This window comes from Drosophila eugracilis, unplaced genomic scaffold, assembly GCF_018153835.1.
Source record: "Drosophila eugracilis isolate 14026-0451.02 unplaced genomic scaffold, ASM1815383v1 contig_1765, whole genome shotgun sequence".
In the NCBI taxonomy this organism is placed as follows: Eukaryota; Metazoa; Arthropoda; class Insecta; order Diptera; family Drosophilidae; genus Drosophila; species Drosophila eugracilis.
In genome coordinates this window covers 1,759,873-1,780,310 of record NW_024572605.1, presented here as the reverse complement: position 1 = coordinate 1,780,310, position 20,438 = coordinate 1,759,873, and the positions used below count along the sequence as shown (strand labels likewise).

Sequence of the window (20,438 nt, the reverse complement as noted above, 5' to 3'; positions counted from 1 at the left end):
GCAATCAGCGGTTCAGCACCCGCTTTTATGGCCATCTCATCCCCGGCAGAATCAATTACATGCATTTCCTCTTTCCTCGGACACCTTGCTTATTACTTTCCAGATAGAGCAGTTTGTCCAGACAACTTTCCGCTTATCAGTTAATGAGAACAACCCATGGAAGCATTTCCCGGAATCAAAATTCCATGCAAAAAATTAAAAACACTGCTCATGATCGGACCCCTCAAGCGCCGAGATAAGATCGAACAGCAGAAGGTACTGGTGTTTTCTTCAAATTTAGCATTTGTTTTCCAACATGTTTTCATTTCAAGTCATTTGTTTTCTCGGTTCTTACAACCACAAGATGTTCCCAAGTCTAGAGTTGTTGCACTTGTTAGGGAAAACGTGAACGAAAACAGTTTTTGCGATTCATATACAAAATGGTCTTAAGTTTGAAGCTTTCAGTTCAAGCTATCAGCTTATGATATCAAAAGTAATTTTCTATCTAATATTCTCTTCCATATATTGCATATTTATTGTTTCCCCTTCAAAGACATTATTTTCTAACAGTGCCAATCTAATTGGTTGATATTAGGGCTCATAATTCCAGAAATTACCTTATAATCTCCATGTTGTGCGCTCCATTAATTGGTAATTATAGTAGAGACCCCCTCATCCACCCGAGCTACAAAAGCCTTATGACTTATGCACCTGATGCTGCTCATTTGTGTGCATATGATTATGGGGGAAAGGAAAGAGGGAACGTCGGGGGGTGACAGGGTAATCCACTCACTCATTAGATCCTTCTGACAAACGATGGGAAACATGGGTAGCAAGAAGAGCAGCAGGCGGGGCAGGGCCAACATCTATACAGAGGACAAACGGCAGACAGCAGAGTGCAAATCACTTTCAGTGGGAGATCAGGAGTCGGAGGACCAACTGTCCAAGGGGAAGTCATTGTATGGTTAGGGGTGAAGGCAGCTCCAAGGGCTTCAACTTGATTCATGGCCTTCTGTTTGGCCAACATTTCAAAAGGGCATTCAGACTCAGTCTCCGTCCAAGTTCTGGGCCAACATTTTACAGCACTTTTGAGGGGTTCGTTCAATGGGCCGAGTGAGTTTTTGCAAGCTCAGACGGTATTCAGAATAAAACGAATCCTTTGTAATAATATTAATAATCATGAGCATGGCTGCGCCCATTTATCTCTCCACGAATGTCATGAGTTTCTCGGCCCTCCAGATATCTCTTCCGCTTTCACGACAAACAAATTTAGCAAATATTTGCTACCATGCCGACCAATGGACCGGAAATAGTTTCATTCAGACGTTTTTTCACTTTGTTTTCATGTTTACGCCTTGTTTTTTCCTGATGCTCGACTCGACTCAATTGCAATTTTAGAAACATGAGGGAAATACAAATGGCAGACAATTTTCCCGAAAAAAGGAATGTTTCGATTTTCCTGCAGTTAAACTTCCTTCCACTTAAGCTTAATCGGCGATTTATTTCAGTGGATAAAATAGTAGAAAATTCGATTTGCCAGTCAGCTGCTTAAATGAGGCAAATAAACTGCATTCAGGGTGAAAAACTTTCTGTCAGAAGGTGGAGTTCAAAAATGCTTATAAACTTTTCGGGGCAGCAAAATGTGGCAGATGGCAGTTGGAAGTTGGCAGTTGGCAGTTTGCATATGAGCAGTTTTATCTCAACGATCTGGTCGCAATTTAATTGCGGTTTTGAGGTTGATTGCTGATGCTGAACGCTGTCATTTAATTAATTTTGGCGGCTAATAAATTGTCATTTGCCAAGGCAAACCGCAGTGCATTGTAGGCAAGGTTTTAGCCTGATTTCCAGGCAAAGGACATTTGCGAACCGCACATCTCAACGACGGAATTGCCACAAAGTTGCTCACATATGGCCAACCATTCTAAATTCTCATTTCCCCGATAATTTAGTCAATTAGAGCTGAACTTGAAGGCTTTGCGGCATTTACGAGAATCGCTTTATTATTGCACTTGAGAGTGCTCCAAATTCTGTTGTGGCGGGCGACACAAGCACATCCACGTTCCACACATCCACACTCCGAGTCCCACTCCAACTTCCACTGCCGCCACCACCACCCACATGCCGACAGCTAATTTAGTTAGCTGATAAAACTAAACTGAGCTGATCATCTCAGTACAAGGCGGATGAAGGGCTCTGGAGCGAAAGTTGAACAGCTAACTTACTTCGATAAACAGGCTTAATTAGCGACCAAAGCTGAAAGCCAACAGACTGCCAACTAAAGTTGGCACTAGGCGCATTATTTCCCATTTCCCAGGACCCAACTTACACACACACTAACACAAATACAGTTAAAGCCACTGGCAGCAGGACTAAAAACACAATCAAATACTAAACAGTGGTCGGAACTCAAATGGCCGGGGTAAGTTTTTCGTTTATTACTCATACGCAACGTTATCCATGATTTTGGTCTCTGTTACTAATCTTCTACTATAAGTAAAAATAAAGTGAAATAATTTATTCCGGTTTATTAAATTAGATTAAACAATTAGTAGCTTACCCCTTAGTTTGCCCCACTGTGGACATGCGGTGGCCGAGGAGCCTCGTCGACTGTCCGGCTTAATTATGTGCAAGCAACAATGATATTTATATTATCAGCCAGTCAATGTCAAACGTCAGCACCGCCCACTGACCAGCAGATGGAGTCCTTCGGCCCATTTTCCCTTCACCCCAACTGACCAGCACACAGGATTAACATTAAGTCCGAAGACAAAGACGCCGGCCAAGGTACCATCATATTGTTTGGGGGGGCTGCGGGGTCTTTGTGGGGCTTTAATAGCTTCGTCGTCCTGCAGGCCATAACCCGAAATTATACTCATGCACACATGGCTCCCCGGAGGCACAGTAAGGAGAGGCCAGATGAAATGGTGGCACCGAAAGTAAATGCAGATTCATGGCTGCCCAGTCAGCAGACAAATGATGTGCGGAGCGAAATCAGCCAGCTCGAAAATTTCAAGAGGCCCGGGCTCCCAGCGAATGTCCTTGGCCCCCAAAACTTAAAGCATTCATTTTTAATTCGTTTCGTTTTATTTCAGCCCCATACCTGTTGCGGGCAATCCCATTTTATTTTCGTCCTCAATTTTCTCTATTTTTTGTTGTATTTTTTTTTTGGATTTTATTGTCGCAAAGCACTCTCGAATCGCATCGAATTGGGGGGAGGAAAAACAAAAGCTTTGTCCGCCTATTGTTTGGCAGGTAAACAATTAAAAATGGCAAATGGCTCTGCGGGCGGGCGAGGAGAAAGGATCTGGGTGGTCGACTATCCAGGAGCCCGTGTCCCGAATATGACGGAGGACATTCGCATGGGCGAATAGAACAGCACCAACACAATACCAAAGTGTTGGCCTCGCACACAACAGCAGAAAATGGCTCACACTCGTGCGGCAGTGACATCTAACAATTTTTATGACAGCTCACCGAGTGGCAGGGAAATGATATGAGGGGAAATAGACAAAGAACGCACAAATTATCCCAATTATATTCGACAATCGGTTGATACTCTTCCACAAACAAATCTCTAATTGGGCAACAGCCAAACGGAAATCACTCGGCATTTAGAATTTATGCGAAAATGCAAGCAAATATGTGGAAAATTAAAGGTAATTCAATTAACAAGCCTTCAATTTTCGGGAATGCGTTCGGTCTCTAACATTTACGATGAATTCGATATAAATATCTGGCAATTTAAATTTAATTTCTACAATAAAAAGTTTATCAAAAATCAATGAAGCATGCCTAGAATTTCTAATGGAGGTCAAGCATTGATAATATCATGGTTTGCGCTCAGAAATTTGTATAGAAAATTCTTCGTTTTAAGCTACAAATTGTTTTTACAGCCGTGTAGAAATCTAGCATCAGATATTTTTTGTATATTTTGTACTTTCCCATTTTCCAACTGAAGCATTTTACTCAGTTTAATTGAAAGCCCCACAAAATTAGAATTTCTATACAGAAATTGAAGGTGAAAATTTCCATGAGCTAAATTTATATTTCCTCAGGTTTTCCATCGAAGCAAGCGAACAGGCTTGACTTGATATTCACAGAGCTATGCTAATGATTTCAGGGTATAGCCAAAGCATAGATACGAGAAAGGCGAAAAAGTATGGAAAAACAAAGCCAAGTTGGAGTTTGTCTAGACAAATTGTGTCCTTATGCCTTCCACCCACGCACCCAAAAGGGCCAGATGGGGAGCCTGAAGGTGGTTGGGGTTGCGTACATTTGTATGCGTGGCGTAGGTTTATCTCTTTAATGGCTGCCATATTTGTTCCCCCTCCACCAGCATCCATTTGAGGCAAGCTACCTGGAACTCCGAATCGGCAACATGAGTTGGCAACAACATCATCTGTGTGGGGCAAAAAGTAATTTGCAGGCAAATTATGATAAATAGACTTGTGACTAACCCGCGACCGCGGCACCCAACTCAATTTAAGCTGGCAAAATTCCCACAAACAGGAACTCAATTTGGTAAATTATCTTTCATTATTTTTTGGAAATCTTTGGAAGTCTAGATCCTGCAGCGAAATACTCTTCTTCGATTGCAGTTTAGGCCAATGCAGATGCTTGGAATATTTATGGCCATGCAATTGCACTTATTAAATTAAATGACATTCAAATGGTTTTCCAACGAGTATGTTTTCCCGAGCTTAAGCTTTCGGCCCATAAATAACTCGGGGGGAATTTGAAGTTCGAGAGTAGTTTTTTCGGGGTAATACGTTTGGAGACCCAAGACACTGGCCGGGCAGCTCAATTAAAATGACACTAAATTGCATTTGGATTGCCTTGTCGTGCCTCGGTCTAAGCCATGCCCCACTCCATCCTGAGGCCCCTAACTTTCCCTCCAAAGGAATTGCCTTTTTCCACAGACACCACTGGAAACAAATGTTGTTTTTAAGTTAGAATTCATTTAGCCTTAAGAAATTATTTTCTATTTTAAGGATCAGAGCTATGTAGTTACCTTTTCTAAACATATTACAAAACATAATCCACTTTCTTGGCCTATTTTTAAGCACAGAAGTAACCCAAATAAGTATATACTATATACCTTAAGATATTCAAATTGAAAGTATTAAAAAATCATTGTTTAAGGATATGGAGATTTGTGATTTTTGTTCAGTGAACTTGAGCCAAGGCAACAGCAGCTGTCTATGCATTCGGGATTTGAGCTTGGGACATAGACGAGGACACTCCACTCAAACGACTTGCCCGCAGCGCCATCATCTTCAGCCCCAGCAGAAGCTTCGCATCCTTCGTCCTCCTTTCTTCGCCTTCGTCCTGGCATCCTGCGTGTCTGTGCATTTGCCGCTGTGGTATTTTCCATGTCGCTGCATTGCTTTCAGCATCTGGCTGGCGACCAACTTTCAAGTCAGCCCGACATCTTGGCATTTAAGGAATTTCGAGGAATAAATTCGCCTTGTCTGTTTGCCTTTAACGCCGGCTGCAGTCCCAGCAATTGGCAAATGCTGATTTGCTGTTAACTTAATTAATTGACAACTCGATGCACACCCCTTTTTCTGGCTAGCGGCATACATTTTGGTTTCAATTCTTGGCGGAATTTAATACGCAATACGACACATACACTCGTTCATAGAAAGAAAACAAAACAAAACAAATTTCCCCGGAAAAGCACTTTGATTTCGAGTGCTGGAAATTCGATTTCAGGTTATCTTGATCCGCAATTGCTAACAAAATATGCGATAATGCGAATAATGTTGCGGGGAAAATCAATTTGTTGGGACTCTGCGACTGCGGCTGACTAAATTGTTTGTGCCAAATACACAGAGAATAATATCCTTACTATAATTATTGATTAAAAAGAAACAAACACTAACTTATTTGCTTACAATTTCAGTTTCTTTTGAATTGAATTTGCTTGTTTTTCGTGTGTAGCAGGACGAGTGCTTAAATGGCGCTCGCACATGATGTATTTGCTGTGCAGGTCAGTGGAAGTTCAGCGCTGAATCCCTAACAATGCCAACTAGTTGCCACTCGCACACAGATACTCACCCACACAGGCGCAGAGCGCCATAAAGTATGCATCAGAAGCGTGAACGTACTGAGGCATCAAGCCGAGGCGCTTGATAAATATTCAAAATTCGATGGCAACGGATATGCAGGATGCCGGGTGGTGGATGAGGGACGCAGGTCGGTGGGCGAAGGAACAAAGGGAAGCTCACACACACCTCACACACACACACAGCCACACGAACAACGCTCCTTCGTTTGCATACTTGATTTGTGTGTGTATGTGCCAGCAATTTATGTGGCATTGAGAACTTTAGTAGATTTGACATTCTAACGCTTGCCGACAAAATATATGTACATATGAATGCATGCACGTGGGTGTGTGGGTGTGTGTGTGTGTGGAGAGGGTCGTAAATATGCCAGCAGGACGTGTAATTCGATTTATATGCATGGACCATATAAAAATATGGCCCTGACGCCCTGCCGCCGCCGTTCGAAATCGGCAATTGACGCCTAACTAACTGCATATGTATGGGCGGAATTAAAAACAAACATAAATCTGCATACCTAAATGGGGATCAAATTGTCAACGGTGAGTAAGTCAAGGATTTGAAAATATGTCCATTGGATCGACAAAATAGATAGTTAAATGGGATATAAAGCCAGACATGCAGACATTATTCGAAAGAACTTTGAAAACTAAAATAATATAAATTGAAGTTAAAATAGTTGTTAAAAAGCAATATAAAGTCGTTTTAATTTAATGTTCACACATAGTTTGCAAATTAGTTTGATATGCAGGAAAGTACCTAATTGAATATCAAAGTGAAAATTACCAATTTGGAGATGAGAGAGAGAGAGAGCTGCAAACAAGACCACTTTCATATTCCATGAATGGTCAAAGAAGTGAGTAATATAATTTTAGCTGTTAGAGCTAGCAAGTATTCAGGTTGAAAGTTGAAGGGTGAAAAGCAGCAATCAAAGTCCGAGAATGCTAATGGATAATTGTGCACATGAACCTATTAGGCGGAACGACAGGCACCTGAGTGAAGTGAGCAATTTATTCGGACAACAGACTCTTTGGTTAACCCAACTGCACACAGACCAAAATTGTGTGGCCAAAGGCCTGGAGGCGGTCTTTGTATATAGATATACGTGTACGAGGTGTGTTCAAAAAGTAAGGTGACTCTTCAAATTTCGCGAATTTCAAATTTTTCGATTATCGATTTTTTTGTTTTGTTATATTGGTACACTCTTCCCTAACATCTGTACCAAGTTTCAATGGAACATCCTCTTTTGTTTGGTTGTGAGAGGCGTAAAGTTACAAGTTATTTTGCGAGCTCGGCGATTTTTTGCTATCGAAAAATATGGATCAAAGGATTTGGATTTTTTGGCCAAAAACAACACCACAATAATGCCTCAGCCACCATATTCACCGGATTTGGCCCCATGTGACTTTTTCTTGTTCCCAAAACTGAAGATAATCGAAAAATTTGAAAAATTTGAAATTTGAAAAGTCACCTTACTTTTTGAACACACCTCGTATAACTTCTAAAAGGTTTCGATAATCGAAAATTTTGAAATTCGCGAAATTTGAAGAGTCACCTTACTTTTTGAACACACCTCGTATATGTACATAAGTATGTATACATATATAGTAATCTGCTCCTTGTGTTGCTGTCTTACCTTGATTACATTGATGCATTTCTACATCATTAAACCGTCTAAACACCATTAGCAAGGAGCCAAGATGTTGAGGTATGTTGTGCGTGTATGGGTCAAGTCCACACACACACACTCACACTAACAAAAACATACAAGCTCTGCGTGTGTGAGCATTGCTTCCGGTTGAGTGCACCTACGCACAAACACAGCTACAGCAGAAGAGAGGAGTCCGTGTGGTGCGGAGCCAACTCATTTGCCATTCCCTAATGGTAAATCAATGGGCTGGCTGAACCACAACCTATAGCCAAGCTAGCTCTATTCCCCGATGGCCCAGGAAGTCCAGCTGGCTATATGGGAACCGTATCCTGGGCCCGACCGCCTGCTAAACGCGTTGATGACACTTGAATGAGTTTCGGTGTCTTTTGTCGCCGGTTTTTTGCCGGCATCTTACGCTAAATTGCACATATTATTTATACATAAGGATTCAACTGACCATAAGTTATGTATATTAGCTAATCGTTAAAGTTGCTTTCGGTGCTTTATGAACTCGCCAGCCTTGACTTCCCTCCTCTACTGTCCTTTCCTTTCACCAACTGACGACCACATTTACCCATTCGATTTAACCTTCCGATGTTCAATCAATTCCCAGTTTCCGGAGTTTGAGGCAACATCCAAGAATCTATTTTGGCTTTTACTTGGCCAGCTTGGGGCGTATATTGATTTTGAATCAATTAGACTGTCATATGTTTCTGATGTCGGCATTCAAAGATTTTATTTTAGAAAAGCAATTTCTTGCTAAATCACTTTAACTTTAGTTTTCCTCCTTACCATTTCCAGATTTTAAATCGTTTATAATAACTTTTTCTCTTAAATACTTAAGCTTAATATCTGAAAATCCTTTAAGAATAAGCAAAGCTTTCCAAATCAAACCTTTCATTAACGCTTTTGATGCAAAAACCTTTCCATATCCGAAACGCACGTTCATCCTAGACCCCCTGGAGGGCCGCACAAGGGTTAATAAAAATACCAGGTCACGCTTCTGGGGGCGAACTTAATGCTAAAGCATTAGGAGCCGGCTATGCCAATACAATTGTAACCCTTGGCATTGTTATGAGGGCATTAAATTCCAATTACACGTTAAGTTGCCGCGTTAATGGCCAAGTTAATGCACTTGCATTGCCGTTAGCCCGATGATTCGCAATGGGGGCGTGACGACTCCCAAAATGACAAAGCACCCAGAATACATTATTACATTTATATTTATTATATGCATGCAGTATAAAATGCTTTGTACATGAATTGGTGTTTGGGTTCCAATGTTTTGTGTATGAGTGTATTGTGAGTGTATTGTTCCCTGTGTTTGCTCGTGTGTTTGTGAGTTAATCTTATGGTTGGTAAGTCAAATGGGCTTAGAGCGAGAGAAGTATATAAAGTCATAATATGCACGCGGCAATTGCTGTTCACACTTAGGATCTAAAGTTAAGATTACAATGAAGCGGATATACCCAGCGCTTGTCAGTGGATCGGGTGGATCGCTTGGGCTGTGGATCTAGCCTAATCAGTGTATTAATACATAGCTTCAAGCCAAGTTTGCTTCTTGCTTTTGTGGTGGCTGCTTTTGGTCTTTGCATATCTAGAGTTGGGTTGGTTAATTGCTTAAACGATGCTGGTTGGCCCTTGAGGCCGTATTCGAACTGCAGTCTGGTTATGTTGACATCACATTGGTTCTTTCACAGAGATGGATCCTAGGGATCGTTTAGATCTTAGTAGCAGCACCAGCTGGGCCTCTCCACCTCGCCGAGGGCAATGTGCTCGATGCTCCACGGCGCCGTCTCCAGCCGACCCACCCCATTGGTCTTCACATCCTCGCCCTCCACCGCCAAGCCGATATCCACGTAGGGCAGTCGGAAGGCGGCGTTACCCGGGCTTCTGGCCAAGGCAGCCACTGTGTGACTGAAGGCAGTGTTGGTGTTAGTGTAGGCCAGCGAATCGCTGGACTCAAATGAACGCAGCGAGGGGCTCTTGCCCTCGTCTGCAAGGCGAACCAATCCCTGGGCAGTGGAGATGAACACCTGCTCCAGTCCCTGGTCCGTTTCCGTTGAGGTTTCAAAATAGGTGGCTCCTATAGAGGTGGCAAACACAAAAGCCTCCTCCCGGGAAACCGCTCGCTGCTGATGCATATCCATCTTATTCCCCACCAGCGTCAGTATCATCGGATCCTGAACATTTCGATGCAGCTCCTGAATCCACGATTTGATCTCCGTAAAGGTTTTATATTGCGTCAGATCGAAGACCAGAATGGCAGCGTTGGCATTCCTATAATACATCGGCGCCACCGCTCGATACCGTTCCTGGCCAGCTGTGTCCCAAATCTACGAAAAAGAAAGTGACCAGTGGTTAGAGTTCGCTTGCCACTTGAACTTTAATTGAGTCATTCAGCGCTTATTCTGCAATTGCGCTTTTTATGGGCGCGTTTTCCCACAGCAATAACAATCATATTGAATGTGGGATCCGTACTTCAGGTCTTTTCGAGGGGACTTCTCTTTATGCGCTTCATAAAAATTTTTGGGGCAACGACATGTTCATTGGCGAAACTAAATCGAAGCACACAAAACCTCACAAAAGAAACAAAGAGCCCCGCATGCGAAACTAACAAGCGGGATCCGAAAACTATATCCTATTATGTATTCATACTTATTGTGCTCAGACGACTGCTTCTGATGGTCTGGTGGAGCTCTCGCAACGGTATGGATAGAGGTCAGCTGGGGGAAAAACAAATCTGACCTGCTTCTTATATCATTTAGTATGCATTAAAGTAAACAAATTTTGAAATATAGCCTGATTAAAACGCTTTTCTAATTCGACGGCACATAGCTCTAGAACTTCGCGAATAACTGCCAGGAATCCTGCCATATCCATATAATTAAATACTAAATTTATAAATGGAAATCTTTAAGCTTCAAAGGACACTCAATGAAAACTACCAAATAGTTTGAAATTGCGACGGAACTATGAAAACCTGCTACCTATAGATGCCAATCTATATATAGTCTTGTCTTGTTAAAAAAGAACAAACAAAGGCACTGTAATATAAAAATATTAAAAAATGAAAATTCAGAAATATTTTAAAATAACATCTTTTGAAAGGGAAAAAAAAGTTCGGCGTTGGAAAGTACACGTCTAGCATTGTAGTGGCCATTGTTATATGGCTGCGCATAAAATCGAAATCACCGAAGAGTAAATATGGCAGCCAGGGCCAAGTGGGTGGTAACCCTTTGGCAATGTGGGAAGCTGCTGCCGCTCTCGTTTAGCTTATCAATAAACTATAAAAAAAAGAAAGTGAGCTAAAAAAAGCGAATAACACACAAAGTGCAGCGGACGCAGAAATTGCAAAATAAAAAAACAAATAAAGTGACCGAAACAGTGGGATGGAGCCAGAGTCGGAGGCGGAGGCGGACAAAAACAGGACCCATGGCGGAGCCAATAGCCAGTGGCAGAATAAACCCAGATTAGCGTTCCGGCAGCCAAGCCGGCAAATAGGATTAGTGGGCGTGGGGCAGTGGCAAATTCCTTTGGCTTTGCCTTTGGCTTCGGCTTTTTTACGAGGCAATTCCATTTGCGTTTGCCCCCAAAAGAGTTGGGTGCAGTGATACATATGCTGGCTAGTGGATACGCACTTGCAATTTAATTTTGACTTCGTCCAGGATGATGTTGCATGTGAAGAAGGACACAGCTATCGTTGGGACCTCGCTTTCGCTCCGGTGTAGGGTGTTCTTTATATACCTGATGACCAAGCGTGTTTTGCCCACACCTGAAAACAGAAATCAATCAGTTAACATATTTAATAGTGCAATTTTAAAACCAAACCTCACAAACATTTTTGTCTGTGCACCCGTTGGCCCTACTTTGGTTCAAATATAACACCTTCTAGCTTATCAGCTTGAATTCAGTGAACGCGAAATGGCGCACGCATTAATTGACCACAGATTAATCATCGCAAAATAAGTTAAATAAACAAAAATGGAGACGCACTAAAAGCCCACAGAAGGTGGTAAACATTGATAAGAAGCCGCGTACCAACCACAAGAGCCTTTGTCTTGATCGCACTCTTGCAGTTCAGAAAAACCCCTCTATGACTGGTCGGACGTTGAATCTGGTTCTATAGCTGCAGTACATGCACTGAGTCATCCGATGATTATGGGAAGAACATATATCTCGGGAAAAGTACCTCCATTTTTTTATCAATGCAAGTCTTTGTTTGACGAAAATCAAACAAAATATATTTAAATTGGCATACTTATAGCTGCGTTCATAGGTGTCTAGATAAAGTTTACTTGACCTTGAAGCCAACTTAAATATTTGTATTGCTAATTCAACCATTGATTACACTAACAAAAATTTCTGTCTATAGTTTTTCTTCGAGAATTATATAAATCAAAATTTCTGAAAGGTAATATTTATTGCGCAGCTACTAGAAATGCTGACCTTCGCTTTGAGCTCAAGGAGTTTTTGTTTTGCAGTATATAGTACTAATTTGTATTACAAATTGTTTCAGTAATATAAATCTTAATCTTCCATCATCTCTACCGAACGCGCATACGTAATAGCTAGCAGTATCTTTTAAAGCTGGAGATTTCGTCAGTCAATGAATTCAGGGGACAGATAAGACGAGTCCTAACCAGACACTGTGGCTTTTCAGGCTTTCTGCCGCGCCATCTCGGTTCCAGATTGCAGATTCCGGATTCCCAATTGTGGGAGTTCGGTTCAAGGCTGCGGCTTATCGGCTCAACCCGGGTGATGCTCTTATCAATGGACAATTTCAAGAATTGCTTGCATTATGCGGATCATCGAGTCTTGTGAATGGACCCAAAGGGGAATTAAAATGGGAAATGGGGCGTGTTGGCTTACCTCGCGAGCCTAGAACAACCACTTTGCCCTCAATTCCGCGCATATCGCCCAGATTAGCAGGTTAATCGCATCGCTTTCGTTGGGTTAAGTGACGTTTTCCGTAAAATAGATGGATGAGATGATGTGTTGTTGGCTCAGTTGTTTCTGATGTTGTTGTTATTGTGGTTGTTATTAAGGCCACTGGCTGAGAAACGAGTAATTGGACTTTTCACGGCCTGCAACGTATAGGCTCTTGATCACAACTGAATTTATCGCTTTCGGTGGGATTTTCGAAACGGGCGCTACTATTAAAGGTCTGCAGGCAGCAGTAAAGATAAAAGATTTAATAATTTTTAAAGGCTTGTTGTTATTGTGCGATGTTTAACGCAAACAGCTGATTACCAGGGCTACCACTTTTTCCGATAGTCGGTGGCACCGATAGTATGTCCATGAAAACGGAAACTATCGTGTAAGGCGAATGCTTTAGAAAGGGTTGTATCTCTTATTGCATCATCAACTTTTTATAATCTGTAAACGTTTACAATAATATGAATAAAGCATAAATAAAAAAGCAATCCATATTGTAAATTTTATTTCTTGTCGACATCACAAGGATTCGACTGTAAAATCACGACCGCGGTCACAGCTTTGTGACTGCCAGCCGATAGGAAGAGTATCGGCCATAACTAATGGCATTTCCCTGACGCGTTAGTACCACCGCCAAAATAAGGCAGATGTTCATGCAAAAGGCAATATTTTAACAACAGTGTTTTGTAACTAAATTAACTAATTAAAGGTGTTTTAAAAGCAAATGTTAAGATGAACTAACAACTAAAAGGTCGCGCGCACAACTGGACACTAAAAATAGGCTTGGAGCGTGCGACTCAACCGAAATAAATGCTCGAAAAATTTGGACTTATACGCGCGTTTTTCGCTTGGGCGGCTTAGATTTCCCCGACCTGGGAAAAGTGCCACATTTCCAAAAGGTAAATGCACTTTCATCAAGATTGATGCGGATAGATAAGAAAATCGACGGCGGTTGACCCGTGCGTACTTTCGTTTTCGTTTTGCCCGGCTCTCCCAGTGTTTAAAGAGCTCCAAAAACTGGAGCGAACCTGTACAAAATGCCGCGTGCCTAAAATAAGTAGCTGCTCTAACTACAACAAAAAATCTATTTTTATTTAAAGAATGGCCACCAGCAACTCTATTAGGAATAAAATAAACAACAGCTACGAATCAGAGCCATCTACAGGAAGCGGGGTAAGATTAATTGACAAAATGTAAAAGTAATAATAGCTGAAATGATGTATTTTATAGTCTTCGCTCAGTGAAAACAATGAGGGCCCCATATCTGACGAGGAGCACATGAATTTGCCGTATCTGATGAAACCGAAAGTACTGAGTAATGAACCGACTGGGGTAAACTTGACGCCACCTAGTCAAAAGCCAAGCAGCCAGGAATCCCAGTTTCGGGGCTTCGGAGATAGTCCATATGGCCAGGTGAACAAGCGTCTATATGGGTCTCAACTGCAAAACTTGAAGCTGCCCGAGGTTGAAACTCCTGCCGTCCGTCGCCCCTCGCCGGGCAAAATTGTCTTTCCCCGGTTCTACGACACCCTCATCGAGGAGAACAGCTGCAATGCAGTGGACATGGCTGTGTCGGTGGCTACTACTTCAACAACGACAACGGGCAGTCTATCCTTCGATGGTAAAATCAAAAGTCTGACTACGAAACCTGAGGATGAAGATAAACCAGGGCCCTCTACGGCAAATCCCCGACTGTCTACTGTACTGGAAACCTCGCTGAACACCTCCCAGCAAAAGTTCAACAACGAACGCTCGCCCGATCTCTTTGCCGACAGCGACGAGGATGGGGAAACCGATGAGCAGGTGGAAAAGGAGCAGCCCACGAGGCTAGAAGATCTACCAGAGGTGCTGGAGGAGTCGCAGTGCGCTAGCGATATTCGCGCTCGGTGCTCCCTGACTGCCCCCACCGAGTCCAGCTTTGTGGATGAGCAGACGATGGACCTGTCGGCTACCCAGCTTAACGCCAACGACCCTCGATCGCATTTCTTAGAGAACTGCCGGAGAGAGCGGGAACTCTATCGTCGGATAAGGCGTTGTCTGCAGGGAGTCCGTCCACCGCCCACGGTTACCACGCCCGATATGGATGTCATCAAAGTGGTGCTTAGCATGAAGGCGAACGTACTCAATTTTCTCTCTAAGGATACCCCAGCCCTAACGCCCACAATTGAAGACAGTGGCATTAGTGAAACGACCTCTCTGTTTCGGCCAACTCACAGTCTCTCGGAGGCTCAAAACATGGGATGGCGGGAAGTACTTGGAGTGAGACAGCATGGACTGAGGTAAGCACACCTATCCTTTGTTTAGTGCTTTTAATACTAATAATATTTGTTTATCTTTTTAGCTACAATCTAAACAAGGCTGCCGAACAAAATGAATACCTCAGCATGTCCGTGGTGGACCGATATGTAGGTGTGGAAACAGCCACATCATATGTTCGATCCCCCTCCAGTGCCAAGAAGAGGAACATGCGTATGAAGTGAGTAATTTAAAATATTCCCCTTGAAATGATTACTTATAAAACTCCACTCTCCACAGAATGTTAACCCAGTCGCCTGGCAACCGCCTAAGTCACTTGGCCAAGCGACGTGCCATATTTTCTTCTGCAAATCTGGCCACCAACTCACAGAAGCTCAACAACTCGATTGGACCACAAATAATGCTAGACAAAAAGTGGGTACCTTAATGCTAATATCAAACACAAATTAATTTTTAAAATTTTGATTTACAGGAAAGCGCGAAATAAAAGGAAGGCCACACCCAAACGAAAGACGCCGGGTAGCAAGAAAAAAGGTAAGTGGTATGATAAGATAAGCCAGTGGATTTCGATTTTTCATTATGGATTTCAAGCAGCCCGCAAGACGCCATCTTCCTCCGCCCGTAAGCGTCTCTTCCGCACCGATCTCATTAAACCAGGACCTTCGAGGGAAACCTCCAAGCGTGCCTTATTCCAAAGCCCAGCCAAGACGCTTCAGCAACACCAACTACTGCCACCCAAGCCGCTATTCAAGCCAGAGATTGCGAATCGCGTGGAGCGATCGAAGCGGGCTCTTTTTTCGCCGGACCACCAAGGCAGCAGTAATCAGCTAGAGTCGCTCCTAAAGCGGAAAAGGAACGCCTGCGATGACGAAGACTCCGCTGATCTGGCAAGCCAAAGCAACAAGCTGTTCCGGGCCGAGAGCAGTGGGCCCAGTGGGTTGACGCCTCGCGCTCTTAAGATAAAGAGTCAGAGTTTCTGTATTGGAGCTGGTTCCTCCACGGCGGGTGTTCAGATAAAGTTGGCGCAACAGATAGCTTCTCCCGCTTGTCAACCGCGACTTAGCCTTGGGCAGAGCAGCAGCAGTAGCAACCTGGTAAACTGTTCATCCTCCTTTGCGAGCGGTACGCCTTTGGCGAGTAAACTGCAGAGAGCGCACTCAGAAATGAGCGCCACTCCGAATAGCAGTATGACGGACAACCAGCGAAAGGTAAGACTAAACGTCATTTTGGTGGGATGCTTATATGTGTCGATATTTTTTTGTTCGCACCCTTAAGATTTGATCACCCCAAGAGTCATAACTTAATATTTTTATTACTTCAGAAACTGCTTTGGGCTGTGTCACAGGCACTGCAGGAGAAAAAAATTACCCCGAAGCACGAGCAATTTCGTCAACATGCGGCAGATCTTACGCGCATTGTGAAGCGCATTTTCCAGGAATTCTACCTGGGGCATTCATCGAGCAATAGTGAAACATTGCTAAGGTGAGTTTCGCTTTGGGATAATCCTGATATATGAATGTTATACATTCGAATACTACTTTTTTCACAGGCTGGCTAAGAAGTTTGCCTTCAGCGTGATTGCCGGTAAAAATGCGGATGACATTTACCTGCAGGCGCGGAGTCAAGAGAGCGAGGCCAAGCGATTGTCGAGCACCCGCCTTTCGGGTTACATTGGCCCCGAGGAGTTCGCCCAGCGTAAGCTAATTCTTTCGCAAGCATCTGGAGTTGGATCCGTACCCTGTTCGGGTCGGTCCTTGCACAATTTATTCGGCAGTGAGAACTCCATTGATTCATTTGGCCTAAGTCAAATGAGCTTGCCAACAAATACCTGCTCGGATACGCAATCGAGTATAGTGGACCGCATCTCGGAGGATCTGTTCTGCAAGGAACGGCAACCCATCCGTCCCAATCCTACGCTGCAGAACAGCTCGTCGAAGAGCAACCTGGGCGGACTGGCGCTACGCGAGAATATGGACTGCGAGACTCGTCGGTCGGCACAGAAGAACTTCACCGGCAAGAACCAGCAGAACATCAGTCCCTACTTTGGGGGTGGAGGAAGTAACGGCTCGGCCCGGAAGTTCCAATTGCCACCCGTGGGAAACAGCAACCAATCTGGAGGCAAGGCCAAGCGGCAGATTTCCTTTGACTGCTAAAGCAGTTGAGTTTAAAGGATACTTGTTTAAAGAAGTAACGCTTACAGTGGCAATCAATCAGCATGAAAGGAAAGGAAGATTTTAGAAGTGGCACAGGACCATCGAAATTGAAATCTATCTTAACGTCTTAGCCACGTAAGCAGATAATTTACCACGTTTTTTGTTTGAATTATTTTTTGGTTGTTTTAGCTTAATTTATTTAGCTGCCAGGTCTCTTTAAAAACAAGCATTTTACATATAATGGCAGACAACCGTATATTAGTTATATTTAAAATACATCTTGTATAGATCTTATAGATCGCCTTACCACAGACTCGCCCAAGACTTTCCCTTGAACTCAAATTTAGTTAAATTTCCAGTTTAATTTTTGTTTAAACAATGGCATATAGGATCTATATGGGATTTATTTTATGCGACTCAAGTTTGATGAATGCAATATTTTCCACTGAAGTTTAGATGTATTAAGAACAAATTGTGCTTAAAAATTACAAATTTTAACTAACTAAACCGCGTGTGTACTCAATGCAACTGAATTAAGCTGAAATCAAGTTCTGTAAGATTGTAAACTGAAATTAGTATAATAAAAGCGCCGCCAATCAGTAGTAACCGCTGCGATTAATGTATCTTCTCACTAGCCCAAAAGACACGAGGTGAAATATGACGGCCACCACCATCAAGCTGAAGCAATCCAGCCAGTAAGTGTAGTCAGCTGTGCGATAGGATCCCTGCTGCAGGACCTCCAAGCCGGTCTTGATGCACGGGTGATCCTCGTTGACGGGGCAGTCTACAGAGGGGAAGCGAACGCGTTAATCAAAATTTGTATTGATTTTCTGTGACTCACCGATGTTATCAATATCAATCCAAAATTTATACATCAGCGCCTCGTTGGAGTAGAAAAACAAGGACAGGTACTTCAAGCCTGGCACCGTATCCACGTTCATGTAGGTACCACCGAAAATCAGGAAGATTAGATCGAAGGGAGCTGCGCACTCGGAAGCCATCTTATCCGACTCGAAAAGACTGGACAGAAAGATTCCGTAGCCCACGGCAGCCACCGCTGATAAACTCATCAGGAAGCCCATACTCATGTACAGAAGGAAGCCACGCGTGTAGTAAATCGATGCGTATATCACCGACAGGAAGACATATCCCTTGAAGAAGGCCACTGGGACGAAGGAGAGCACCAGGGCCACATAATATGCAGACAAGCTGTAGGTTCCCTCTCCAACCTCCCTTCTGATGATGGGCAGGGCGGCGGGGAATATATAAGTCACTCCATAACTGAACGTGAAGATCATCTATAATAAGAAACTCTGCGTTTATCTTCTTCAACTTAGCACGAGTAACACACAAACCTCATTACTCAGCATGAAGATGGAGCCACCTACATCCTGCACTGTCCGCTGGGTAAGTCCTCCGATTCCGGAATACATTAGTGATAATGTTACAGCTGTTATCTATAGTTAGAGATTATTAAAGAGTCTTCTTAAGTGGCAAAACTATCTAACTTACCATGAAGAAGCCGAAAGCTATGAGGCCACTCTTGATATTTCGCACATCTTCAGTCATGAAGCGCACCATTAACAGGTATACCTGGTATACCCAGCGTATTTTCTTGCTGAAATAGAGTAGAGTTTACTATAATTTAAAGAGCTTCTTAAATAATTTTAGTTACAAGTTCTGCACATGTTTCAGGTAATCCCCGCTGTAGCTGCGGGCCAGCAGCCAGCTTCCGCTATAGAGTCCGTCCGTCTCGTGTTCGTACTTCGCCCGGACCACTTCCCCAGCGTTCTCCTTGCCTTCCTTATCTGCTAGGGTCTTTAGGTAAAAATCAGCGGGATTGCAATTCAAGGGAAGCTCATAACCCAGACTATAAAGTTAATCATTTATCAAACTGATCTTGAGAGGAAAGAAGCCCACTCACTCTGTAAAGAACTTAGCCGCCTGTTCAGTGCGTCCCTGATAGACTATCCTACCTCCATCCATCAGTATGATGTGGGTGAACAGCTCGAAGATGTCTGACGTGGGCTGGTGGATTGAGCAGATGGCCGCCTTCTTGTGGGTTCCGTTCGGGCTGTTGCTCAAGATTCTCAATGTCGGAAGCTCCCGCATCGCCTGTAATAGACTCTCGTGGGACTCGGCCACGACCTCCATTTCGATGGACTTACTTCCACTGCCACTGGCACTGCTCTCACCACTTGGCGTCTCGAAGGAATCGTCGCCATAGACTTGGTTCAAAGAGTGCTTTCCAATGCGTCGCCTCGTGCACAAATGCCTCAATGTCTTGATCACCGAGTAGGCACTGAAGCTGTCCAATCCCGTAGTGGGCTCATCGCAGAACAGAAATATGGGATCGGTAATCAGCTCCTCTGCCAAACTCAGCCGCTTCCTCTCTCCGCCAGACAGCTGCTGAATGCGAGTGTGAGCGGAATCCCGTAGGCCTACTGCCAGGAGGAGATCCGCCACCCTTTGTCGCTTCTCCGACTTTGTGGTGCGGCGGTGCATCTTGAAATGGGACTGGAAAGGACAGGGTGAGACAAAAAGAAAAATGACAAAGCTTTTTGGAAGAGGATAAATGGGTATCATATATAGGACCCACCATAAAATAGAGATGCTCGTAGGCCGTAAATGTTTTTACGTTGATCTCAAACTGCGGTAGAAAGCTGGAGATGCGCGTCATCTGATTCCGTTCCATGGCCATGCCGTTCAAAACCACATCCCCGGTCAGGTTACCGCGCAGCCGTTGCGAAATCGCCGCCAGCAACGTGGTCTTACCAGCGCCGGATCCGCCCAAGATAGCGATGAGGTCGCCGGTCTTCATGTGCCCGCTAGCTGCAACACCAAATCAATCCAAGCCAGACCGCAAGTCAGTCCAATTCCCATAGCCACATCCGGAGCATTGACTCACCGTCTTGAAGAATCCGTAGCTCACGCTTTTTGCGGCACTCGTTCCAGAAGCTATAGTTGCTCTGCTCCTGGGCAGGCACATAGTAGTTCAGCTGTTTCCACTCCAGGCACAGCGATGGACCCTGTCCCTGACCCGACGAACTGCCGGATTCCTGCATTTTAATCCAATCTTCGGGGGTTCAGTCACCTCTGATTCTGAATTCTGTAATTCTGGCTATTTGATCTTCCGACTTATCGCCTCCAGAGCAGGCTTATCTTATCTGAGGGTCCGCCGACTACAATGTATTTGCATATCTGCTCGGGATCTTTGGGGGGAAACCTAAAAACTGTCACGGGGAATGGAATCGCGGTCAGACACAGACGACTGTTCGCGTGGAAGACTGAGCGGCAACTGGGCAATGCCGATGCCGGCGACATGGTTTTCTACCCCCAACAGATTCATCACCCACCCATCCACCTCCAATCCCCCCGAGTAACATTAAACTT

General features: G+C 43.8%; 3 protein-coding genes across 4 annotated transcripts; 1 reads left to right on the top strand and 2 right to left on the bottom strand.

Moving 5' to 3' along the window:
- Positions 1-8,903: 8,903 nt before the first annotated feature.
- LOC108109284 (vacuolar protein sorting-associated protein 21) lies at positions 8,904-12,940 on the bottom strand. Its single transcript, XM_017217776.1, has 3 exons — positions 12,571-12,940; positions 11,340-11,473; positions 8,904-10,034 (listed from the first exon to the last, which is right to left on the bottom strand). Exons 1-3 carry the CDS (start codon positions 12,611-12,613, stop codon positions 9,426-9,428), a joined length of 786 nt encoding a protein of 261 aa, XP_017073265.1. The 5' UTR covers positions 12,614-12,940; the 3' UTR covers positions 8,904-9,425.
- Positions 12,941-13,253: 313 nt separating this feature from the next.
- On the top strand, positions 13,254-17,651 carry LOC108109186. 2 transcript variants are annotated; one of them, XM_017217620.1, is made up of 9 exons: positions 13,254-13,535; positions 13,737-13,809; positions 13,867-14,915; positions 14,978-15,112; positions 15,172-15,306; positions 15,365-15,426; positions 15,487-16,100; positions 16,214-16,374; positions 16,442-17,651. In XM_017217620.1, exons 2-9 carry the CDS (start codon positions 13,738-13,740, stop codon positions 17,043-17,045), a joined length of 2,832 nt encoding a protein of 943 aa, XP_017073109.1. In that variant the 5' UTR covers positions 13,254-13,535; position 13,737; the 3' UTR covers positions 17,046-17,651. The 2 variants fall into 2 exon arrangements, with proteins under 2 accessions (XP_017073109.1, XP_017073108.1); XM_017217619.1 differs by having other exon boundaries at positions 15,484-16,100.
- Positions 17,432-20,431, bottom strand: LOC108109187 (protein brown). The gene is made up of 8 exons (XM_017217621.2): positions 19,954-20,431; positions 19,645-19,877; positions 18,970-19,562; positions 18,721-18,915; positions 18,558-18,663; positions 18,401-18,502; positions 17,887-18,343; positions 17,432-17,829 (listed from the first exon to the last, which is right to left on the bottom strand). The coding sequence occupies exons 1-8, from the start codon at positions 20,108-20,110 to the stop codon at positions 17,642-17,644; spliced, it is 2,031 nt and encodes a 676-aa protein (XP_017073110.1). The 5' UTR covers positions 20,111-20,431; the 3' UTR covers positions 17,432-17,641.
- Positions 20,432-20,438: the final 7 nt, after the last annotated feature.

Excerpts from the sequence above, each read along its gene's own strand:
- LOC108109284 (XM_017217776.1), bottom strand. The coding sequence starts at position 12,613 with ATGCGCGGAATTGAGGGCAAAGTGGTTGTTCTAGGCTCGCGAG. Across the intron at positions 11,474-12,570 it reads GGTTGTTCTAGGCTCGCGAG|GTGTGGGCAAAACACGCTTG; the intron begins GTAAGCCAACAC and ends TTCTGTTTTCAG. Across the intron at positions 10,035-11,339 it reads AAGTCAAAATTAAATTGCAA|ATTTGGGACACAGCTGGCCA; the intron begins GTGCGTATCCAC and ends TCTTTTTCGTAG.
- LOC108109186 (XM_017217619.1), top strand. The coding sequence starts at position 13,738 with ATGGCCACCAGCAACTCTATTAGGAATAAAATAAACAACAGCTACGAA. Across the intron at positions 13,810-13,866 it reads AGCCATCTACAGGAAGCGGG|TCTTCGCTCAGTGAAAACAA; the intron begins GTAAGATTAATT and ends TGTATTTTATAG. Across the intron at positions 15,427-15,483 it reads GCCGGGTAGCAAGAAAAAAG|CAGCCCGCAAGACGCCATCT; the intron begins GTAAGTGGTATG and ends ATGGATTTCAAG.
- LOC108109187 (XM_017217621.2), bottom strand. The coding sequence starts at position 20,110 with ATGCAGGAATCCGGCAGTTCGTCGGGTCAGGGACAGGGTCCATCGCTG. Across the intron at positions 18,916-18,969 it reads GCGGCTAAGTTCTTTACAGA|TCTGGGTTATGAGCTTCCCT; the intron begins GTGAGTGGGCTT and ends TTAACTTTATAG. Across the intron at positions 18,664-18,720 it reads CTGAAACATGTGCAGAACTT|CAAGAAAATACGCTGGGTAT; the intron begins GTAACTAAAATT and ends ACTCTATTTCAG.